Genomic DNA, 19,292 nt, shown 5'->3' on the forward strand with positions numbered 1-19,292 from the left:
GACTGTAAAGGAATGCTCAGGGTCACTGACACCATTGCACTCCACCGTAACAGGATTGAACTAATTACTCTTCTTAAGTTTAAGGATGCTTTCTCTGAAAGTGATCATCTATTCTCTCTTCTCCTTTATTCTCTAACATTATTCTTGCGATGATGAAACTTCTTCTCTAATATCTTTTATAATTTCCCCACTAGGAATAAAATAACCCTCCCTCAGTATTTTCCCTTTACTTGAATTCCTCCCTTATTTTTCCTTCCCCTCTTATTTTGATGACCAATTTTTAAAAATGAATCTAAGGCTTTGGTTCTTTTTTGTTTGCTGCTACAAAAATCAGATGAAAAAGGAGGCAATGGTAGTAGTTACCAGTGATAAAGCCACAAAACAAACAGTGATATCGAGAACTAGAGAAGAAATTGTAACTTCACAAGAACAAAGACACATCTCTCCTGAAAAGGTGAATACAGATTGTACCTGGGATTGTTATGCCCTGCCTTTGTTCAAAAATCTGATATCTCATACAAGAGAAGCCTATGAAGAAGACAAATGAGATACTGTTATTATTTGTCCCTTTTATAGATGTTCACTCTTCCAGTTTACAGTGCTATCATTTTCCTGTCTCTTCTCTGTGATTACTGTCCTTCTTTTCTTATTTCACTTCTTTTATTTTACCTAAGAATTTGACAAAGTTGAAAAACATTAACCTGGACAAACCTCTCTTTTTTCACATATGATGTAGTAATTTACTAGATAGTATTCTTGATCACTTAAAGAATTGACATGCAGGAACTAGCACTTCGATTTTGTTGGGCTGAGGGTGGTGGGGAGGGTGTGTTCTGATATTGTCTCCAAGCTTGCCATCTGTAGCCTGCTTTGTCTGTTGGTAGCAGGGGGTCAGAAAAAAAGGAGGAAAAACTCATTCTGCATTGAAATCAATTTTGAAAATACCAATGAATGATTTGAATTCAGATTATTTTAACATTTATTTTATCAGAAAAATGTGATTTAATGGAAGATGAGCTTTTATGGCCAATGTTACATTTACATTCTAGTACAGATGCTTGAGAAAGAAAGTGCAATCTCTCTTTAAAGCACTGAGAAACAGAAATCCACTTTTATTAATCTGAACTTGGCATTTGAAGTCTTGCCAAATTAAAGTTTCGTAAAACTCATTTTTAATATCCTAATCTTTCTCTAACTGATTATAATGCAGGACAGTTTTTCTCTAAGCCAATTCTTTCAGTACTGCTGCCAGTAGCACACCAAGGATTTGTGCAATGTTTTATTTTTATGTTAAATGTTTTATACAAAGTCTGTTCATGTTGTTATTGTTGTTTTTGGACTAGATGATTTCAAAACACAGAATGTGACATCTTTGCTCACTTTAATTTCCATGCTCTTTCCCAAATTTATTGAAAATCACATACCTTATATTTTAAGATAAAAATATGAGGTTCTTTATTTGTAAATGCCCAGGTGAGAAAAGAACCAGAGAAAGCTCCAGTACCAACAGTAATAATTGCCACAGACAAAGCCAAAGAACAAGAAAGAATAACAAGAGCTAGAGAAGAAATATCTACCAGACATGAGCAAGTGCACATTGCTCATGAACAGGTAAATAAATGTTACAATCTTTAGTTCATAGAGATTCTCTGTTTTATAAAATCTGTTAAATAACTTTACTGTCCTTCTTCACAAAGAGAAAATTGCTAAACAAAAATTTTGCTAAACAAGGTATTCCAGACCAAAATCTCTGCAGGTCCAGTTCTGGTGACCTCTCAGCAGCTCTGTCTGTGCAGACAGCATTAGGACTTTTATTGCCACAGTACACAGAATTTCATCTGATGCTTAATGATGAATTTATCTCTGAAGTTAGATTTCTAAATAAAAAATTTTAAAGGTTATTATGGTGTGATATATAGTGTGGGGCTTGATTTAATGAACTTCACATGTGTGTGAGGTTGTATTGTGGGACCACTCAACTGATTGGGTTAGGTATTAAGTCAGTAATACCAATTTCTATGCAAACAGTTTCTACAAAACATAATGATGTACTACAAACTAGGAAGTACAAAGTTCTTCTCTCATTCAAATAAAAATTAATGCAATATATTAGTGACTTTGCATTAACTTCTCTCAGCATATAAAACAGGCTATAACTTGGGTACAAAAATATTATTCCAATTCTGAAGTCATGTTTCTTTCTTCTTGATATACATTTAGAAACATTATCCTGCTTTCCAAAAAAGTTGTGTGATCTTGACAACAGGCATAATCAACTACTATTATTTTTCTTTACCATAAAAACTAGATAAGAAGGGAAGATATGAAACCTTCTGTACCTAAGGTAGTAATTACTACTGATAAACCTAAAGCACCGGTCATAGTATCGAAAAGTAAAGAAAGAGTTGCCACCAAACAAGAACAAGTGAGCATAACACGTGAAAAGGTGAATAGCCCTCTTATAACCATATTTGGGTTTTATCCTTTCTTCTTTGCAAACCTCCTGTTTTTCTCAAAAAATACTAACTATACATTTCCAGCTCATTTTTCTAAGATTATTCCACTTACAAACTCTTAGACCTACTGCTAATTAGACTAAATTATTTCATCTTGATCTTCCTCTCTTGTTTTCATTAATAGGATGCTCATAATTATCTTCTGTCTGATGTTTGGAATGGACTGACTCCTGAAACACATTTTAACTTTTTTTAAAAAAATATTTTGTTCAAATAGATGCAAGGATATAACAATACTTATCACTTTATACGTAACACAGAGATGTGTGCAGTGCAGAAGGATCTAACCCTACATTCTCCTTCCCTGTTCCCATTTCAAAATGTTTTCTCATTGTTCAAATATCTTTCAAGACTGAATGTAACTCAAACTTTTATTTCTGCTATAAAAACTAGATTTAAAAGGAAGCTGAGAAAACTACTGTAGTTCCAAAAATAGTTGCAATTACTAAAAGCAAAGCACCAGTCACAGTGTCCAGAACTGGAGAAGAAATTACAGCACTGTTACAATTTGGTTTATCAGCAAGCCATAAATTTTAAGGCCTACTTTGGTACAACATAATGCTCTCAAATTAATTCCTGAAAATATACCCATTCAGTGGGATGATCATCAAGTAACAGAGTCAGTATGATTAAGTTTCTAGTGCTGAAGAGGTTTATATCCCACCCTGCTAGGAAATGTCACACTTTAGACTACAGTCTGATTTCTCTGTGACAGTCTCCTCTCTATCAGTGGCTTTTAAGGAACCTTTACTTGTTCAAATTTCTGACTCTGCAGTCTTTTTTCTACTTGATGATTCCTTGTAACTTCATGGTTGTCAGGTGAAACAACTTCTCTTTATTGAGGTTTGAATTATTCTTTGTGCAATACAAATTTTAACATCCATTCAGGTCTGTCTAGTTTGTTACTCATGACCATCAGGCACTAGTTGGCACTGCTTTGTTCCAGTATGATTCCCACAGTAGGAAAGATCTAAAATACAGGAAATCTTAAATGTGGAAGAATAGCATAGTTGACAACAACTGTTATTTAAAATCTATCTACCTACAGTGTAGTGCATTCATAAAATACTTTTACAAAATATAAGCAAATTAATGAAGCACATAAAACTCACTCAGAGGAATCAGACTGCTAGGTGAGTTCAGTCCCTTGTTATATGATGCAAATTTAGGGCCAAATTCAGTATAAAAAATTATTTTGAAACCAACAGTAGTACTGAAAAAGAGGTCCCTGGAACCTGAACTACTTAATAAGAAAAAAAATCTCTATAAATGATCACATTTTGGCCTTACCTAAGTAAGTTTAGTTTAAGCTGGTAATGGTTTTAAAATCAGTATGAAATTACCTGTTTTACAAGGCACACATATCATACATTCTGTTGCTACATCCAGATCAGTTATGACAGTAATAGTAAGCAGCAGTGTCACTATTATCTATTGTTGGCTGACTGGGCAGAAGTTTGGACCCTAATAACAGAGAAGTTGACAGTATTTATGATTTATTAGAAACAAATGGAAGTCCTGAGACAAAAACATTATTTCCAAATTATCAGACATGTCAGTCTCCCTTCTTTTGTAAAATCCTTTAAAATGGATCAGCGCTTATATCTGAATTAATAGATATACATGATGTAAAAATTTTTCTGGGTCTGTTTCTTAATAAATACATTCACATCAGATGCTAGTGAATTTTTTACATCTACAAGAGTTATATGGAGCTGGTGAGCATACTTTAAAACTATGTGCACATTTACATACCTGCATACTCTTAGACAAGTGGACACAAATGGCTGTAAAGTATTGAAATTGGCTTGCAGGCAAATACTGATGTGTATAAAACACAGAAGGACAGACATATTCTGAAAGTGCAGAGATAGCACTTGGAGAATGTATTTGCATTTGAATTTAGTGATTCTTAAGTGTATTTACAGGTGCATACTTTTGATCTTTTCATCATGAGTTCTGCATAACCTCTCTCTGGAATATACTGAACCTTATAACTCTTTGTCATATATACAAATTTTCAACATGATGGATGATGAACATGTGTATAAATTCTGCTGATGTTGTTTGTAGACTCAAGCTGGCAAGAAGGCTGAAGCTGTAGCTACAGTCGTTGCAGCAGTTGATCAGGCACGCGTTCGGTCACCCTGGCAACCAGAACAAGTAGATGAAACTTATGTAAGGGAGAAAACTGTGGAATATGGTTATAAAGAGCACACTGTAACAGACCGTGGTCCTGAGGCCCCAGCAGAACGTCATGTTGTCACGAAGGAAGTCAAAACAGTCTATGTGCCTCCTGAGAAACACGTCCCAGCTCCTGAAAAGCAGGAAGTTCATATATCAAAAGAGGTTAGATACTTCTTTTACATTACATTCTTTCCCAGTGAAATCTGTTTCACTTTGAAGAGCAGCATCACTTTCAACAACCTTTTTCATTACTTTGTGCAGATAAAAAGAACAACAGAGCTGGAGAAAACAATCCATGTCGAACCGCCGCGACCTCGCACAGCAAGTCCTCACTTCACGGTCTCCAGAGTTGCTGTTCCTAAACCAGATCACACCTATGAGGTAAGCTGAAGTGTATCCAAGAGGAGCTGCATGCTCATTTTCCACAGCCAGGAGGTCACCCATCCAACTTGGCTTTTCCTCCCACACTCCAGAGTGGTGATTCCCCAACAGGAAGAGCTCTGTTGGATTGTTTGACTAATAAAGAGCACTGCTGTAAACAGACAAATGGATTGCTAAAATACAATTTGTTGTCATTATTTCTTATTTAAATAATCTTATAAACTGTCTGAGGATGTGGCTTCAGTACTTAATAACATATAGTCAAATTGTAGATATTTGTCATGCAAGTTATATTTTTTAAAGAACAGAAGTATTTCTCTTTAATCTTATTATATGCATCAGTTCACTCACTGATTTTTTTCTTCCTTCCTAATTAATACATGCTAAGCTAATTTTTTAAATAGAAAAAATCCAGACTGACTGTATAATATGATATCATCCATTTTTAATGTTATTCTTCCATTCTTCTCTTGGACTCCTTTACATAACATTAAAATTTTCCAGTAAATTAATTTTCTCATTCAAACATATTTTTTCTCTTCACCTGGAATTTAAAAATTATTTTCCCTAAATATATTTAAACACAGTTATAAATATTTTATTAAATATTTATATATTTTTTTAAATTATTCCACCTATAATAAGATTTTAAAATCTCTTCAGTTGTTTTAATCATTGGAAGTTATGTAATTAGTAGTATTCTTTATTGCAGTATTAGACTGATTAAATGGAAATCTAAGGCTTCAAGTGAAGAAATGGAGAGAACATTTCTTGTGCTGCGCTTTAGAGGTTCTTGACCATTTAAAGATCAAATTCTAAAGCGAAAAAGGAAATATTTAAATGTTAGATCAAAAATAATACAAGAATACTATATATCTGGTATTCTACTACTGTAATCTAAAACTGCTACTCCTTTTTTACATACAGCTTTTGCAATGTCAGAACCAAGTAATTAAGGAAGCAACTGCTGCATATGCAATCTGCTCAAGAAATGCACTCTCTCCTTTGAAAATGAAACAACAAAGCTGTAACTCTTTTTCTTCTGCTCCCTAGGTTTCAATAGCTGGATCTGCCATGGCTACTCTGGAGAAAGAGTTATCAGCTACTTCTGCCGTGCAAAAGATCACCAAGCCCGTGAAACCCCCTCAGCTAAAGCCTCATGAAGTCAGGACAAAAGCAGAGCCAGCTGCTCCTCCACAGTTTCCCTTTGCAGAGGCTGCTGAGACGTACAAGAGTCACTATGATGTTGAGACTAAAAAGGAGACAAGCATTAAAAGTGAAGCAGTGCGGACAGAACACTTGAAGCTGCATAAAGAAAGTGAAGCAAAGGTATGTTCTTAAACAAACTTCTTTCTTCTTGAGATTTTCATCTTAAAAATATGGAATAGCCTCACTTTTTTGCTGTCTTATTACAATTTTCCACTTCTAAAGCATTCTGCTGTCTTTTATTTTTAATTTGTTTTACAAAAATCCTTGTAAGAACCTAATATTTACTTATGACCTGCAAAGAGTACACATTACCTGATTTATTTTCTGATTTAAATTATGCTATGTCCTTGACTTTGTTCATTATTGTCCTCTAAACAACCTAGGTGACAGAAACTGCCAGAGTTCCTGTGCCTGCAGAAATCCCTGCTACTCCACCCACCTTAGTCTCAGTAAGTAATTATTTTGTTTGTAGTGTAGGGGAATTACACTACATTTTCACCCATTCTGTTTTCTAATTTTTATTGCTGAATATCTAACCATTAAAAATTTTCTTTATTTAATCATTTTAACATTGTTTTGGATTTACTTAGTCATACAATTTATCTCTGATACCAAGTCTTCTTGATGTCTTTTATGGTAGTGATTCTTCATGTTTATGTCACATAGTAGATTGATCTATCTGCATAAATGTGAACCTACCTTTTCATTTTGTTGAAATCAATAATGTTCAGAGACCCTAAAAGCCACTTTCAAATACTTCCCTTCAGAAAATGCCTTTTTTTTTTCTCCCCACATACATTGCTTCACAGAACACTGTTTTGAACTAGATGTCAAATTTTCCATTCAAATGTCCTTTAGATATTTATGTATCTGTTTGAAATGTATATGTCAAATGTAATATGTTTGAAAAGTATCTATTGAAAATGTATACTGACTGTGATATTTATTTTTTGTCATACAGGGCCTCAAAAATAAGACTGTGACTGAAGGTGAGTCTGTCACTCTGGAGTGCCAAATATCTGGTCACCCTCAGCCTACAGTGACGTGGTACAGGGAGGATTACAAAATTGAGAGCTCCATGGACTTCCAGATCACATTCACAGCAGGACTTGCTCGCCTTGTGATTCGTGAAGCCTTTGCAGAGGACAGTGGCAGATTCACCTGCACTGCTACCAATAAGGCTGGGAGTGTCAGCACTTCTTGCCACTTACATGTGAAAGGTAAGTATATTTATGGAATCATGGAATTGTTCAAGTTGGAAAAGATCTTTAAGAGCATTGATTTCAACCATTAACCCAAAACTACCGAGTCCACTGCTAAGCCCTGTCCCTGGGTACCACACCTATGTGCCTTTTAAATACCTCCAGGGTGGAGAAGATATTTAAAAGTCAGGCCCAGATGACTCATGGGCAACCTGTTCCAATGCTTGATATCCTTTGATAGCCTTTTTGGCAAAAGGTTTCCTAATATTCCAACTAAACCTCCCTTGGTGCAACTCAAGGACAGTCCCTCTTGTCACTGTAGGAAGTAATAATTTTGTTAACTGTGTATTACTGGTAATGTATCTTGGACATTTCAATCACATGGCTTGAGTTGTGTTCCAAGTATTTATTAGGTAAAAGGGCTGTAAGAATATGAGGAGAATCTTAACTTGATTCCTCAGTGGGATTAACTAGTTCTCTGAACCAACTAACTACTTACTCTTATTATGTCAACTAGACTCATTGCTTAAGGTCTATTAAGGTATTTTAAAGTCCACTATATCAAATTTGCCTTGTAGTTACTGAAGAAACTGAGACTCGAGAAACCATTTCTGAGAAGACTGTTACAGAAGAGAAACGGTAAGGTTACTTCTCTAAATAAACTGCTCCTATTGCAGTCATTACATTCTTGCATTCTGTTTTATGAGAGCTTCAGACATCAACTCACTGCACTGAAATCTAATTTCAGCTATGTGGAGACAAAGGACATTGTAATGGAAGATGTCTCTGCTGCAGCAGAGGAAGTATCGGGAGAACCCGTACCTCCTTTCTTCATAAGAAAACCCATGGTGCATAAATTAGTTGAAGGTGGGAGCATTATTTTTGAATGCCAAGTGGGGGGCAACCCAAAGCCACACGTGTACTGGAAAAAAGGAGGAGTTCCTCTAACGACTGGCTACAGGTACTTTGAATACAATGCCCAAAATCCATCTTAACTTAATTTTTGTGCATATTTAATTGGCAGTGTCAGAATTTGATTCTCTCACGTATGCTGAGCCAAATAACACCCTGATTTCTGTGAAATAAATTCTTTTTATAGGCTCATGTCTTAATGTGTGACTTTAAAAGTTTGTTAAATTTTAAATATAAGTATTCAAAAGACTGTGAAGTGACATATATGTTGCACCGATAAATAAATCAGGTTTTGTATTTGTTTTATTCTATCTGTGCAATGTTTGCATTCTCTCTATGTAAGTCTTGTCTATAGAAAGCAACATACTTTCTAGCTGAGAAAAATATAACATTTGCAGCATTCTTGAAACGATCATGTTATGATGACCCATATTAGGACAAACTGTGTGAACACAGAATATACCATTATATTGTGTCTGATAATTAGACCTCTGATATTTCAGTGCTGGTGTTTGGATCCTATTTATTTAGTGGCAACAAAAAGAAAGCTGACCAGTACTCTGGTTTCAGCATGGTTATTTTACACATGCTGCTCTGTATGCTCATTCATTCAGTGAGAATTGCCTGCAAAAGTTTATTTTTCCTTACAAGTTAGGAGTGTCTGACTGTAACTAAAAGCAAATTAACTAAAATTTAGTTAATTTCAGTCCAGAATTATAGAGACGTTTTACTTCTATGTTTTCTACAGATACAAAGTGAGTTACAAAAAAGAAACAGGGGAATGCAAACTTGAAATTTCCATGACTTTTGCCGACGATGCCGGAGAATACACTATTGTTGTTCGTAATAATCATGGAGAAGCTTCTGCAACGGTCTCCTTACTAGAAGAAGGTACATTTTAGATAAGGATATGGGAGCAATATTTCTTAAAATTAACTTCAAAATGGGAAAAAAGATTTTAAATTGTGCTGCAAATTCTTTGCAGCTTAATTTATTCAGTTGGAGAAACATAAAGGGCGATCTAGTGACTCTGTTTCTGCAAGAGAGAGGATCTGTCATCAGGCCTTTGAAGGACTTTATTATTTGGTAAAATGTGTAGCTATAGGAACCTTCCTCTGTTGACATGTCAAGTTCATGAAAAGATAAGACATTCCGAGGGGAATGTGGGAAATGAAGGTTAATCAACTAATTGTTATCCTAAAGGAAAAGAAACTAGTTTAATTTTTTAATTTGTCCTGTAAAAATATACAAAAATTTTCAAGAGACAAAGTCATGGTGAAGAAATTGTCAAATAATCTCAAGAGATTTTAAAACTAGGACACCTACATACTACAGGAAGACTTCTACCTGTTTATAAAGCTCATTTTAATACATCAGTCTTTACATTTTGTTGTTTGCATTTATTGGCTCAATAGATAAAAAATCTGCTTTTATTACCAAAAGCAGTAAAATAAGTTTGTACTTGTTTTCTCCGTTCAATCCAGTGAAAACCAAAAAATTTACCAAAATTAATCTGTTCTCAATTCGTAGCTGATTACGAAGCCTACATAAAATCGCAACAAGAAATGATGTACCAAACTCAAATGACTGCATATGTACAGGAACCTAAAGTGGCTGAGGTAGCCCCTCCCATTTCCTATGGTGACTTTGAAAAAGAGTATGAGAAAGAACAAGCTCTAATTAGGAAGAAAATGGCAAAAGATACAGTGAAAGTCAGAACTTTTGTAGAAGATGAGGTATGTCTATCCCTCCATACTAATTCTGGGTACTGACATTTTAACATACAAATAATTCACTTGTCATTATTTGACAGAAAATTAATGGGCTTGCTTTTCTGTATAGGAATTCCATATTTCTTCTTTTGAAGAAAGACTTATCAAGGAAATTGAACTCAGAATTATTAAGACTACCTTACATGAACTTCTTGAAGAAGATGGAGAAGAGATGATGGTTGATATTTCTGAATCTGAAGCTGTAGAAGCAGGATTCGATTTAAGATTAAAGAATTACAGAACTTTTGAAGGAACAGGAGTTACCTTCCATTGCAAGACATCTGGATATCCATTGCCAAAGGTACCCCAAATCTGTATAACATTTTTTTTTTTTGTAAATCATTTGATGCTCTACTTGAAAAAAAATCCCTTAACATCTCATCTACATTCTGCATTGGAAACAGCAACTCTAGAAAGAAATCCAGTCTTCTGGTTTGATATCAAGCTGAATTTTTCTTTTGTTCCTTAATAGAAAAGTTAGGTTGGTTAGACAGTTCAGAGGTAGGTTTTATTTACCAATTAAGTTGGTCCTGATTTTGAGTATCTCTGAGGTAGCCCAGACCAGTGGGGAACACAGTAGCAGTCCAGGCTAGGTTACTTTGCTCGTCATCAAAATGGGCTTTATATCTGTTCCTAGCTCTAAAACTCATGTTTTAGGTTTCTATGTAAACATCTTAACTCTAGTCTCACCTATTTCAAGTAAAAATGTTAAAGTTTAATGCATAAATGTTGTGATGTTGTGATGCTTTTCAGCTGAAAAACAGCAAGTTGTAAAGTCTTGTATGTACGAGTCATTACTGGATCTTTGTTTTTAGGAAAGTTCACATAGCAGTCCACTATTTCTTTCCATGCAGGTGGCATGGTACAAGGATGGCAAACGTATAAGGCACGGAGAGCGCTACCACATGGAGCTTCTGCAAGACGGCACTGCCACTCTGCGTCTGCCTGTTGTTTTACCTGAAGATGAAGGAATTTACACTGTCTTTGCCAGTAATATGAAAGGAAATGCCATTTGCTCAGCAAAACTCTATGTTGAGCCAGTTGCACCTACAGCAACTCCAGGCTATATGCCAGGACCCGAAGTTATGAGAAGATACAGGTAGGTACACAATAATATAATTTTATGAGACTTCAATCTGCTGTGATAGTCCAAAATCTCATCATACAGCAGTTAAATAAGCTTAAGCTATGGGAGTTTGTGTACCTCTATAAAAGTTCTAAATGCTGTTTTCATGACTCATATCTATATAGTGCAAACTTTTTGTCTGGTTTTCACTTTTAATGAGCAATGCAGTTCCCAGAGTATAATCATCAACATGCATTCCAGCCATAGTATCAGATTTACAGGTTCAATAACTATATTTATTTGAAAAATATCTTCTGCACTTGGAGTTTCAGCATGGTGTGCAAGTATCTTTTCCTGTCCTGGAAATAGCTGTATTCCTATGACAGAAAAAATTTAGCATTGCCATGTCCTGTGTTCAGTCTCCATACACATACACATCCACACACAAATGTACACAGGATTGCACTAGCTTATTTTGATCTGTGCACTATCCAAAGCCCAAAAATTTCCGTGGCTATAGTGTGTCCTAACATTACTCAGCTCTACAAACTCCTGTAAAAGAAACCTAAAGAAAATTGACTACAAATAAAAATTATTTTTTTTCCCAATTTCTCAGATAGATAAATTGGCCAAACACTTCAAAATAAATTATGAGAAAGGCAAAGGCTGAAATGTGTGTTTGTCAAGTCAGTGCCCTGCTATATGACATTGCCACACACATCTGTCTTATCTTTTCCTTCCAGGTCTATCTCCCCACGGTCTCCAAGCCGGTCTCCTGCCCGCAGCTCCCCTTCTCGTTCTCCTGCCCGGAGATTAGAAGAAACTGATGAAGGGCAACTAGAGAGACTATATAAACCAGTTTTTGTGCTGAAACCAACATCATTTAAATGTTCACAGGGGCAGACAGCAAGATTTGACTTAAAAGTTGTTGGCAGACCTATGCCAGAGACATACTGGTTCCATAATGGTATATCAGCCTCATTTTCATCAACAAATAATCTTTAAAAAAGGCTTTTTTTTTATTTCATTGAGACTGTTTTGATTGCAACTGTTTTCTTTTCATGTGTACCTACAGGTCAACAAGTGATAAATGACTACACTCATAAAATAGTGATTAAAGAAGATGGCACCCAGTCACTGATCATTGTTCCTGCAATGCCTGAAGACTCTGGAGAATGGGCTGTCATTGCTCAGAACAGGGCAGGCAAAGCTTCAGTCTCAATGACACTGACTGTAGAAGGTATCTTCTGTGCATATTGTTTTTAGCAGTCTGATGAGTGTTTCTTACTTAAAACCATGGCTGTGTCATTTCCTCTTATGATAACTTGCATTTGCTCTTTCAGCTAAGGAAGACCTAGTCAGACCACACTTTGTGGAAAGGTTGAGAAATGTCAGTGTGAAGGAAGGCTCTAGACTGGAGATGGCAGTGAAAGCTACTGGTAACCCTAATCCTGACATTGTATGGCTCAAGAACAGTGACATCATTGTGCCTCATAAATACCCCAAAATAAAGTAAGGATTTCTATTATAATTAAATCTAGTTAAATTTAAATTTTATTTTATTTTATTTAAAATATTTTATAGAAGTTAAGTAGTAAATAACCACCATCCTGCAAAATGCTTCCTACAGTTTCACAGGAGGGATTCACTAGGGGCTTAAGGATTACAGATATTAAATACCTTGTAGGATTAGTTCCATTTTTTCCAGCCTGTGTTTTCATATAGTTTTCTATTCTGCAAAGCCATCACAGAGATTTAGTGAACTTTTTCTGTCTCTGATTTTAAAGACCTCTGCAGGCAAAACTGCCACAGAATTTAAGACTGGCTTTTATTATTCTTCTCTGTTTGATTCTTAGGCATTGCACTCCCAAATATAAATAAACATAAACAAAATGTCTATTACCTCCAGAGATTTGCCTTTGAAGCCTTTGAACTAATTTAGAAGAAGAGCAAAACTGCATGACAAAGAAGGGAAAAAAGTTAATTTTTTTTTTCCATATTTCAGGATTGAGGGAACCAAAGGGGCAGCTGCCCTTAAAATTGAATCTACTGCCAGGCAAGATGCTGCATGGTACACTGCTACTGCTATCAATAAAGCTGGGCGGGACACTACCCGCTGCAAAGTAAATGTTGAAGTTGAACACACAGAACCTGAACCAGAAAGGAAATTAATAATTCCAAAAGGAACTTACAAAGCCAAGGAAATTGCAGCACCAGAGCTGGAACCTCTCCATCTGCGTTATGGTCAAGAGCAATGGGAGGAAGGAGATCTCTATGACAAAGAAAAGCAACAGAAACCATTTTTTAAGAAGAAGCTCACATCTTTAAGGCTCAAACAATTTGGACCAGCACACTTTGAATGCAGGCTCACACCAATTGGCGACCCAACCATGGTGGTGGAGTGGTTGCATGATGGCAAACCCTTGGAAGCAGCTAACAGACTCCGCATGATCAATGAGTTTGGGTACTGTAGCCTGGACTATGGGGTAGCCTATTCCAGAGACAGTGGAGTGATTACTTGCAGAGCAACTAACAAATATGGAACAGATCATACATCTGCTACTCTGATCGTGAAGGATGAGAAAAGTCTTGTGGAAGAATCCCAGTTGCCAGAAGGCAGACGGGGGCTCCAGCGAATTGAAGAGTTAGAAAGAATGGCCCATGAGGGTGCTCTACCTGCTGTTGCACTGGACCAAAAGGAAAAACAAAAGCCAGAAATCGTTTTGGTTCCTGAACCTGCAAGAGTCCTTGAAGGTGAAACAGCTCGATTCCGCTGCCGGGTGACCGGCTACCCTATGCCCAAGGTCAACTGGTACCTCAATGGACAGCTCATACGTAAAAGCAAAAGGTTTAGACTCCGTTATGATGGGATCTACTACCTGGATATTGTGGACTGCAAGTCATATGACACAGGAGAGGTGAGAGTCACTGCAGAGAATCCAGAAGGCTTTATTGAACATAAGGTGAAACTTGAGATCCAGCAGAGGGAAGACTTCAGATCTGTTCTTCGCCGTGCTCCTGAACCCAAACATGAGCCTGTAGTTACAGAACCTGGGAAACTTCTCTTTGAGGTACAGAAGGTAGACAAACCTGCAGAAGCCACAACCAAAGAAGTGGTGAAGCTGAAAAGGGCTGAAAGGATCACTCATGAAAAGCTTTCAGAGGAATCTGAAGAGCTGCGCAGCAAATTCAAGCGCAGGACAGAAGAGGGCTACTATGAAGCCATTACAGCTGTGGAACTTAAATCTCGCAAAAAAGATGAATCATATGAAGAAATGTTAAAAAAGACAAAAGAAGAACTTCTTCACTGGACCAAAGAGATCCCAGAGGAAGAGAAGAAAGCTCTTCCTCCTGAAGGCAAAATCACCATTCCTACATTCAAACCAGAGAAGGTGGAGCTTAGTCCAAGCATGGAGGCTCCCAAGATACTTGAACGAATTCAAAGCCAGACTGTAGCCCAAGGAACAGATGTACACTTCCGTGTGAGAGTGGTGGGAAAACCTGATCCTGAATGCCAGTGGTTCAAAAATGGTGTTCAGATTGAAAGGACTGATCGTGTGTACTGGTACTGGCCGGAAGACAATGTTTGTGAATTAGTTATCAGAGATGTGACTTCTGATGATTCTGCCAGCATCATGGTGAAAGCAGTCAATGTAGCTGGTGAAACTTCTAGCCATGCTTTCCTGTTAGTACAAGGTAATTTCGATTCTTTTACTCGTCCTACTGCTCATCATTGTGTCTTAAGTCTGTTTGGTCAGTGCACTGTTGATTGTTTTATATTGTTTTGCAGCCAAGCAGTTAATTAGCTTCACCCAGAAATTACAAGATGTTGTTGCTAAAGCAAGAGACTCCATGGCAACATTTGAATGTGAAACATCAGAGCCCTTTGTCAAAGTGAAATGGTTTAAGGACGGAATTGAGATTCATTCTGGAGACAAGTACAGGATGCACTCAGACAGAAAGGCTCACTTCCTTTCTGTATTAACAATTGATATGTCTGATACTGATGACTACAGCTGTGCACTGGTTGAAGATGAGTCTGTAAAAACCACTGCAAAGCTTACTGTTGAAGGTAAGAAGCATACAGCTCAGTACCATGCCATGCTGTTAAAGTGAAATCAGCTTCAGAAAGAAATAAAATTATTTAAACAGGCGTCTAACACACTAAGAAATTTCTAGCTGCTTTCATACTTTTGGAATCCAGTATGAAAGTTTAGAGATATATTTGTGTAAAGTGGTTACACTATACATGTACATATACATATACATATACATATACATATACATATACATATACATATACATATACATATACATATACATATACATATACATATAATTTATTTTTTCCCTTAGGAATAGCATTTTTTAATAGCATTTTTTTTCTTCAGGAGTATCTAATCAAGCTGACTCACAAATGTAATTATCTGCCTTTAGGTGCTGCAATTGAGTTTATTAAAGAACTTGAGGATGTTGAAGTGCCAGAATCCTTCTCAGGTGAACTTGAATGTGAGGTTTACCCAGAAGATGCAGAGGGGAAATGGTATCATGGTGATGTTGAACTCACTTCTAGTCTGAAACATGTGATTGCGTCCCGCCGTGGTCGCCAGACCCTCACTATTAAAGATGTTAATAAAGATGATCAAGGAGAATATAGCTATGTTGTTGATGGAAAAAGGACTCAATGCAAACTGAAGATGAAGCGTAAGCATTTCTTATATTGGCAATATACTACAGATTTCCTATATTATAGCATGTATTACAATTATATCATTGTATCCCATAATGCTTTAATGTTCAATATTCTGCCTCTTATATGTATTAATTAACTTAATTTAATTCCACAGCCCGTCCCATGGCAATTCTTCAAGGACTTACTGATCAAAAAGTCTGTGAGGGAGATATTGTGCAACTAGAAGTAAAAGTCTCCCTAGAAAATGCAGAAGGTGTCTGGATGAAGGATGGCCAAGAAATTCAATCAAGTGACCGTATTCACATTGTGCTGGATAAACAATCACATATGTTGCTCATAGAAGATGCCACAAAGGAAGACAGTGGAACTTACTCTTTCAGTGTTCCTGATCTTGAGCTGTCAACCACTGGACAGATCACAGTGTACAGTAAGTCACTATGAAGATTTTGAATGTGTGTTTGATTTTTGCCTCCTTTAGGATTACTTTTTAAAGGCACAGTTTTTCTCACAAAGAATATTTTTGTAACTTGGCAGGCGTGGAAATAGTGGTGCCTCTTAAAGATGTTCATGTAATTGAAGGAACAAAAGCCATCCTTGAATGCAAAGTTTCAGCACCTGATGTGTCCTCCTCAAAATGGTACCTGAATGATAATCAAATAAAGCCTGATGAACGTGTGCAAGCTATATGTAAAGGTGCTAAACAGAGGCTAGTGCTCACCAGAACCCATGCATCAGATGCAGGACACTATAAGCTAATGGTTGGCAAAGTGGAAACAAGTTGCAATGTCACAGTTGAAGGTTGGTGCCTTTTATGATGCACAGTTCTTTGTGAAATAATTTCTTTATGAAATAATTTCTTTGAAAACAAAACCAGTGCCAACAACCAATAAATTTATAATTTTTTCTTTTTATAGAAATTGAGATTATTAGAGGTCTTCATGACATCACCTGCACTGAAACACAGAATGTGTCCTTTGAGGTCGAGCTCTCCCATTCAGGGATTGATGTAATTTGGCATTTCAAAGGCCAACCCATAAAGGCTGGTCCTAAATATAAAATTGAAGATCATGGCAAAATATATAAATTGACAGTGGTGAAGATGATGAAAGATGATGAAGGAGAATACGTCTTTTATGCTGGAGAGAAGAAAACATCTGGGAAGCTCATAGTAGCAGGTTAGTAGGGTTAAAGTCCAAGACTTTTATTTCACTGTGATTTAGAAAGTACCCAATGGACTTGTAACAATTGTGCTGTTCCAGTGGGAGTTGGTCTTTAATTTTTTTCTTTTATGTTCTCCTTGCCTTTCCCCTTATCTTTTGTGATTAGTATCATTTGAATTTGCAAATCTTTTAAGTGTTAATATGTTTTGCTAGATCAGAACCACAGTATCAAACTATATTATGCTTTTGATGCAATTAATGTAAAAAAGAGGGGGGTTTGTCCTCTGTGTTCTCAGTATTCCTGTGCTGATGATAAAAGAGAACAGCTAGGAGCGAAAAGAAACGTATTTTTGTACTATTCAGGTCATATTCTATTCCTGATTTTTCACAGAGCTCAGAATTACTATAGGCATGCTGCAAATTAGAGCAAAGAATTCCAGCATCCACTTTTTGTTTCTGCATGGGGGAAAGCTGAACAGCAACACAACACAAGGACATGTTTTTTCTTCCCAACAGGCGGTGCCATTTCAAAGCCTCTCAGTGACCTGACCGTGGCCGAGTCCCAGAGAGCAGTTTTTGAATGTGAGGTGGCAAATCCTGAGTCAGAGGGCCAGTGGCTACAAAACGGCAGACCATTAGCTACGACAGACCAGTTCCGCGCCGAATCTGACGGTGTAAAGAGAAGGCTCGTTATCCCTGCGACAAAAATGGAGGATATGGGAGAATACAGCTACGAAATAGCGAGCTCAAAGACATCTGCCAAACTGAAGGTCGAAGGTCAGCATTTTTTATAGCTAATTGATGTCTTTAAGACTTATTCCAACATCGCTCGCTATATCTTGGACCAGGCTTTGATTTTGATCTGTTTTGTCAAGTATTTTTTTCTATTTTCTTCCTTTTTTTTCCTAGCTGTTAAGATAAAGAAAACACTAAAGAACTTGACTGTGACAGAATCACAGGAGGCAGTTTTCAGTGTAGAACTGACCCACCCTGATGTGAAAGGAGCTCTATGGATTAAAAATGGTGTTGAACTTGAATCAAGTGACAAATATGAAATTACAGTGAAAGGAACTGTTCACACACTGAGAATCAAAAACTGTGTTGTCACCGATGAGTCTGTTTACAGCTTCAAACTTGGAAAAATAGGAGCAAATGCCAGACTTCATGTGGAAAGTAAGCCATCCTAGTTTGAATATTTGCTGTAATGTGTATTTCGAAATTTGAATCATACACAGTGCTGAATATTGCTAATTTTTTCCCCTCAAGCTGTCAAGATCATCAAAAAGCCAAAGGATGTGACTGCTTTGGAAAACGCTGTTGTCTCGTTTGAACTGAGTGTTTCCCATGATACTGTACCAGTCCGCTGGTTCCATAAAAATATTGAGCTTAAACAAAGTGATAAATACAAGATGATCTCTCAAAGGAAAGTTCACAAGCTTATGCTGCATAACATATCTCCTGATGATGCTGGGGAATACACAGCTCTTGTTGGGCAAATTGAGTGCAAAGCAAAACTGTTTGTGGAAAGTAAGTATTGTTAGTTTGTAAGAAAGTAGTTATAGGAATTGTTACACCAACACTGAGCAACTTGACCTGACACTTCATAGCCTGTTACCCTTGGTTTTTTGCAGTCTTTCAAACATACTAGCTTTTAGAAAATTCTCTCTTGTCTTTTTCCCCCTCCTTTTAGGCATACACATCACAAAGACCATGAAAAATATTGAGATCCCTGAGACCAAAACTGCCTCTTTTGAATGTGAAGTTTCTCATTTCAATGTACCTGCTGTCTGGTTGAAAAATGGTGTGGAGATTGAAATGAGTGAAAAGTTCAAAATAGTTGTCCAAGGGAAACTCCATCAGCTCAATATCATGAACACAAGCAGTGAAGATTCTGCAGAGTACACATTTGTCTGTGGAAATGACAGAGTCAGCGCAACCCTGACTGTAAAACGTATGTAAAAATTAAATTAACCAGAATATTTTACAGTTGCCAGTAAAAAGTCTGTGTTGACACATGGACTTAATGAAATTCTGACAAAACCATCAGACTGTAGGGGTGCTTTTTAATAACAGTAAACAGCTACATAGCATTCTTTAAAGAGATTTAGAAGCGGAGAACTATAATGTTAGATCCTGTGTTGTTCTCTTTAGGCCAACGTACCTAAATGCCAGGTCACTGTAGTAGACTAAACTT

General features: G+C 36.7%; 1 protein-coding gene across 1 annotated transcript in view; it reads left to right on the plus strand.

Annotated features, from left to right (window-relative positions):
- The window catches only part of TTN (titin), a 235,634-nt gene that overhangs the window by 11,307 nt on the left and 205,035 nt on the right, over positions 1-19,292 (plus strand). Inside the window, exons 9-35 of the mRNA XM_056496551.1 lie at positions 335-454; positions 1,474-1,611; positions 2,309-2,446; positions 4,590-4,865; positions 4,965-5,084; positions 6,138-6,413; positions 6,677-6,742; positions 7,255-7,513; positions 8,074-8,134; positions 8,244-8,456; positions 9,156-9,298; positions 9,938-10,143; positions 10,250-10,480; positions 11,034-11,278; positions 11,989-12,212; positions 12,321-12,485; positions 12,589-12,757; positions 13,251-14,941; positions 15,036-15,317; positions 15,683-15,949; positions 16,093-16,365; positions 16,473-16,736; positions 16,853-17,113; positions 17,615-17,875; positions 18,008-18,271; positions 18,365-18,625; positions 18,789-19,049. Of these exons, the coding sequence (XP_056352526.1) occupies positions 335-454; positions 1,474-1,611; positions 2,309-2,446; positions 4,590-4,865; positions 4,965-5,084; positions 6,138-6,413; positions 6,677-6,742; positions 7,255-7,513; positions 8,074-8,134; positions 8,244-8,456; positions 9,156-9,298; positions 9,938-10,143; positions 10,250-10,480; positions 11,034-11,278; positions 11,989-12,212; positions 12,321-12,485; positions 12,589-12,757; positions 13,251-14,941; positions 15,036-15,317; positions 15,683-15,949; positions 16,093-16,365; positions 16,473-16,736; positions 16,853-17,113; positions 17,615-17,875; positions 18,008-18,271; positions 18,365-18,625; positions 18,789-19,049 (7,135 nt within the window). The remainder of the gene's footprint in view (positions 1-334; positions 455-1,473; positions 1,612-2,308; positions 2,447-4,589; positions 4,866-4,964; positions 5,085-6,137; positions 6,414-6,676; positions 6,743-7,254; positions 7,514-8,073; positions 8,135-8,243; positions 8,457-9,155; positions 9,299-9,937; positions 10,144-10,249; positions 10,481-11,033; positions 11,279-11,988; positions 12,213-12,320; positions 12,486-12,588; positions 12,758-13,250; positions 14,942-15,035; positions 15,318-15,682; positions 15,950-16,092; positions 16,366-16,472; positions 16,737-16,852; positions 17,114-17,614; positions 17,876-18,007; positions 18,272-18,364; positions 18,626-18,788; positions 19,050-19,292) is intronic.

The sequence above is a fragment of the Oenanthe melanoleuca genome, chromosome 7 (assembly GCF_029582105.1).
Source record: "Oenanthe melanoleuca isolate GR-GAL-2019-014 chromosome 7, OMel1.0, whole genome shotgun sequence".
NCBI classification, from domain to species: Eukaryota; Metazoa; Chordata; class Aves; order Passeriformes; family Muscicapidae; genus Oenanthe; species Oenanthe melanoleuca.